Below are 5,261 nucleotides of genomic sequence, written 5' to 3'. Positions count from 1 at the left end.
TTCTCTTGTCGGATTTTTTTTTTTTTTTTTCTGCTAAAGAGCAGCGGCGGTCTCACAGTGAAGAGAAGTTGAGGGTTTGGAGAGCAGTGGGATTTGAGGAAATAAGAGCCTGTAAGAAGAGCAAGAGCAGATCGCTGCTACTGCGGCTACAGTTGAGGAAGCTGCAGCATATGAGGAAGCTGTAGCATATGAGGAAGCTGTAGTAGATGAGGAAGCTGCAGCGATGCTGTAGCTATGCTAAAGAAATCTACAGCGATTAGGCGTATAGAGGAAGAGCTCCATCGGCCTCAATGCAGAGGTAAGTAGCTACGACAGAGGGAAGCGACTGCTGCTGCTGCTGCTGCAGAGGGAAGTGACTGCTATGGGTCGGGAAGCGGCTGCGGAAGATGTCACAGAATCCTTGGGATTTTAGAGGCTGTGACAGTGAAGGAGGAAGACGCAACAACCACTGTTAAGCGAGGAAGACACCACCGTTGAGGAGGCAGTAGGAGAATGTTTCTCTCCTTGCGCGGCGGCAACAGAGAGTGCCTGCTGTAGGCAGCAAAGTAGGAGAGCGGGCAAAAGGCCGAGGAAAAAGAGAAGTAGTGGATGAGTAGAGCCAAGACGGTGCTCATTAACGCTGGCTCTGAATCCGCATCCCGGTGTGCCATTCATTGTTGTGTCCCAAGAAGCTTCTTCAATAACTCCGCTTGAAGCAACGTGTTGCTGCGGCCGCTTGGCCAACACATGGAGATATAGTAGAGTTGGTGCTGTCGTCGAGGAGGAAATCAATAGCAATGCTCTGTCCTACTTAAATCGTTGGTCGTCATCACCTGTCCCCTTCCAATCTTTTATTAGTAGTGTTGTGTGTAGTAGTGTTGTGTGTCTAGCTTTCAACAGTAGGTCAACAGATCGATCGACCCGACGCACAAGTTGGGCGGACAACTTGATTGGATCGGACTAAACCTCACCGCTTCAAGATATATTTAGTTCAAGAGGAAGAATATCCATAATTGTTTGAGGACATAAACATCAAATCAATCATAATAAAGGACAATAATAGAGAGATCTACTGCCCCTTTTTACTTTTAACTTATTATTGATGGTCCCTTTTTACTATCGAGAATCTTATTTACTGTGCATGCAACTCATCACCCATCCGATGACTCTGTTTGCTATTAACGTTGTTGACGCTCATCGTTGTTATAGACGAAGGGCCACTTGCCGCCTTTTCGCTCGCTATCAACGCCACTCAGATGTCGTTCAACCCGTCCACTTGATGTCATCCTTTGAAGAGGCAGAAGAAAATGAGAAGGGGGAGGAAGAAGGATTAGATGCGGAGGAAGTAGAATCGGGTATTTTTGTTCATTTATCGATGGATAATTTAGAAATATTAAATATTTTGAAAATAAGGTTATAAGTAGTAAAAAGAGGGTTGCGAATATAATTGATTTTAAAAATTTTTAATATTTCAAAAATATCCCTATGTAAATGGATATAAATTTTTTTATCCTTTTTTTCCTTCTTCTCTTGGAGCGACAAGTAGCTTCCAGGAGAAGGCACAATGAGCTAGGGTTTTGTCAAGGTTTCTCTTGAGCAAGATCATCGTAAAAGTTCATGGAGAAGGCGTCATTTTCTATTGAGCAAGGTTTCTGGAATTCGCTTGCGATATTGCTTGAATTCTAACAATCTTGACAATTGATTTTGTTTTGCCCATAACGTAATTTTCTATTTTTGTTTTTCATCGTAACAAATGAAGAAAGAATTGGATAATCTCGAGGACATAGTGGATGCAACACCGGAAGCCTTACCGGAGGTGAAGGTAAAAATAAATAAATAAATAAATAAAAGCACAAGGAGAAAAACTCGAGACTTGAGCGACTAACCGTTGTCACGAGAGAAACTATTGCATCCAGCAACGTTTCTCACAAAAAAAATAAAGGATTATGAAAATAAAAGTATAATCGATAATTAAAGAATTATAAATAGTAAAATTATATTTTATTATTTTTAAAAATATTATTAAAAGGAATGGGACTGCAGTAGCACAAAGGTTGCCGATTGTAACGTTCGGTAACAGAGTCAAATTAAAAGTACAACCGAGGGGCCCATTCGCGACTCTTCCACAGGGTTCGTTTCGGATGCGAAAGCAGGGTCGCTAAGGAACGGGCGATCCGATGCTTCTGGACTCGCTTCTACTCGATTAGGAAGTCATCCCTCCTCTTCCTTCCTCACCGTTGCCATCGCCACACTTTGCTTGGCTGCCAAGAAAAGAAGGGAAGGGATCGCATCCCTTAATTATCGACAAGGGAACCATCACGCATCTCATTACGATTTTCACCAGGCACAAACGAGAGCAGCGGAGGAGAAGGAGCGTCGATGGCTTGGTACTACTACAACAGAAGCAACAACGGAGGAGGAGGAGGGGCGTGGGGGAGGCTGTCGAAGGGGCTGCTACCGCTGCTGGCGCTGCAAGCGGCAAGCGAGTTCCACCGCATCGGCCGAAAGCCCCCCGTCACAGCCGGCCTCCTCCTCGCCAACTCCCTCATCTACCTCCGCCCCGCCTTCGTCGACCGCCTCCTTCCCACCCTTTACGAAGTCTCCTTCAACCCCCATCTCATTCTCAAGGTAAATCTACCGCCTCCATGATTGAATAGAACTTAACATCGGCTTCGCCATGTGATGATCGCGCTCGTGCTATTCCGCAAATTAGGGTTTTTTTTCCCCTCATGCCTCAAATTCTTGGTGCCTCACTTTCCAAGATCTGATATGGTAATGACAGAAAAACACTCTGTCTTTAAGGTTTCTGCAAACTCGATTACCACTCAGTTACACATGAACTAGGGCTTTTCCTTGTACTCTCATTATTCTGGGAAAAATACCCCTCAATTGCCGTATCGTCTCTTCTCTGTTGACATTAGGTACCATAGCATATTACCATCAGAACTGGAATAGGTTCTCTTCTAGTGTGCTAAGGGTCACCATCCATGATGTTTATAGGAATTGACTATTCACTTGTGAAGAGATATACAGGCTTACACAATATGCAAAGATGCTATAAGCATTATTAGAATGAGATATTTGAGGCTCAGATATAAGACTGGTGTGTGACATACCAAAATATTAGATCATACCAAGTTTGTGGTACTGACCTGAAGTTGTACTCATAGTGCAGTTTCAAGTTGTGCTAGTATGCCTTATACACAACAGTTTACGATTTTGCATCTGATATGAAGTTTGTACAAAGTTTTCATGAATATGCTGATATAAGATTTTACTAAATTCAATTGGAAAAACCTACTAAATTGTAGCCCTCATGTTGTAGCTGCAGTTAGTAATGAAATCTGAAACACGGGTTTTAACTTTCCCGTCTTGAGATATTCTTTTCCATTGTTAAGAAACTTGTCTTCCTTTCTAAATATGTATCTTCTTGTGCAGCATGGTGATCTGAAGCGATTCTTCTTATCACCATTTTATCATGTAGGTGATGCGCACCTATTCTACAACATGACCTCACTGTTGTGGAAGGGGATCCAGCTTGAAACTTCGATGGGTAGTCCTCGGTTTGCATCCATGGTAGCAGCATTGCTTTGCATGTCACAGGGCATCACACTAGTTCTGGCTAGAAGTTTACTCCTTTTCTTCGATTATGAGGCAGCATACTACAATCAGTTTTCTGTTGGGTTTTCTGGTGTTCTATTTGCCATGAAGGTTGTGCTGAATGCACATTCCGACGAGTATGCTTATCTACATGGAATTGTAGTCCCAGCACGTCATGCTGCATGGGCGGAGTTGATTCTTATCCAACTTTTTGTGCCAGGGGTGTCTTTCCTCGGTCACCTGGGTGGGATATTAGCTGGTCTTTTGTATCTCCATTTGAGAGGTTCATATACAGCGGTAGATCCACTGACTGTGTTCATCAAGAAAGCGTTTGATTTTGTGAGCTGGCCTGTAAGGGTCATCCGGCGCTTTCTGAGTTTCCAGCGGCCCCGTACATCAGGTAGAGGAAGAGTTGGAAGCAGCCAAGCTACAGCGGTTCCATCTGGCATCTGGAGATGTCCGACATGTACTTACGATAACTCGTCTAGGGTAGATATATGTGAGATGTGCAGCACAGCTCGTAGGGGCAGTGGCTTCACACCATTGCGCCAATATAACCGAACGGGTGACCTGTCGACTGAAGAAGTTCGTCGCCGGCGGATTGAAAGATTTGGTGGGTGAGTCTGGATTTGCTGATGTGGCAGGGAGGCTGGTGGCTGGTTATTAGTTGCACATAATACATCGCATTCATAATTCTAGTCGGTTCCTGCATCAAAGTTCCAAGGCCATAGAAGAAACATTGAGGTCAGCTTATATGGTTCTATTTTTGTGTCTCCAAAACCAACTTGTGTTTGGCTGATCCAGGTATTGAGCAGATTGGAACTTTGTAAATAAAGATGAAATAGGAAAAACCTTGATTGAATTTTCATGTGGTACATTTATGTAGCTGGACGGTCTGAAGAAGGGAGACATGAACACGGATCCTATTCAAAAAGATTTTATTGGTTTTCTTCCTGTTATGCTCAATGTTTGGAGATTAATGATTATTCACTTGGGTTCTCATATCAGATAATAATTTTTTTATGATCAGGAACTTTTATATTTCTCTTGACATTTCTTCATTTCTTCATTTCTTCTGTTCACAAGAGGCGATTGACTATACCTATGTATATAAATGTCGGTTTACGGTTTTTTTGTAACAATTAAGACAGTGTTGACACTCAGATGACCTTACGATGTATGTGTTAGAGAGAGGAGGGGTTGAGAACTACGAAATGTCCCTAAACGATGGTATATGAACATGTAAAGATATAGTCATTCTCATCGATCGTCAAATCCCTAACATTAATCCCAAATGATCGATCGGCCGATTGAATCCTCAAGCAGATCAAACTATTTCTAATCGGACTCCCTCCACCGATCCGATCCAATCCGGAAGAGATCCAATAGCTATCGAGAAACCCCCATCCCGCCCAATCTACGAGATCAACATGACGACAACAAGAAGAGGGGTTGGGGCGGGAGTCTTATCTGAGAGGGGACATTGCAGCTTCCTTGCGTAGAAGGTCGGTCTACTGGACGAGGGGTTTCGGGAAGAGGCAGTGATTGGGTGCTGCTGTTAAGAATTTATTATTTTTTATTAATAAAAAAAATTAAAGTGATCCAATTAAAGTAAAATTATTTGACTAAGAAATATAATTATTATTATAAAAATTAATTATGTGAATACTATCAGCCATATT

The 5,261-nt window shown here is 42.6% G+C and overlaps 1 protein-coding gene across 2 annotated transcripts; it reads left to right on the top strand.

Annotated features, from left to right (window-relative positions):
- The first annotated feature begins 2,150 nt into the window (after window positions 1–2,150).
- LOC135644089 (rhomboid-like protein 14, mitochondrial) lies at window positions 2,151–4,538 on the top strand. 2 transcript variants are annotated; one of them, XM_065161522.1, is made up of 2 exons: window positions 2,151–2,607; window positions 3,418–4,538. In XM_065161522.1, the coding sequence occupies exons 1-2, from the start codon at window positions 2,359–2,361 to the stop codon at window positions 4,198–4,200; spliced, it is 1,032 nt and encodes a 343-aa protein (XP_065017594.1). In that variant the 5' UTR covers window positions 2,151–2,358; the 3' UTR covers window positions 4,201–4,538. The 2 variants fall into 2 exon arrangements, with proteins under 2 accessions (XP_065017594.1, XP_065017595.1); XM_065161523.1 differs by having other exon boundaries at window positions 2,474–2,607; window positions 3,464–4,538.
- Window positions 4,539–5,261: the final 723 nt, after the last annotated feature.

Source organism: Musa acuminata, chromosome BXJ3-8 (assembly GCF_036884655.1).
Source record: "Musa acuminata AAA Group cultivar baxijiao chromosome BXJ3-8, Cavendish_Baxijiao_AAA, whole genome shotgun sequence".
In the NCBI taxonomy this organism is placed as follows: domain Eukaryota; kingdom Viridiplantae; phylum Streptophyta; class Magnoliopsida; order Zingiberales; family Musaceae; genus Musa; species Musa acuminata.
Note: the sequence above shows the minus strand (reverse complement) of the source record. Positions and strands in the feature narration are given on the sequence as shown.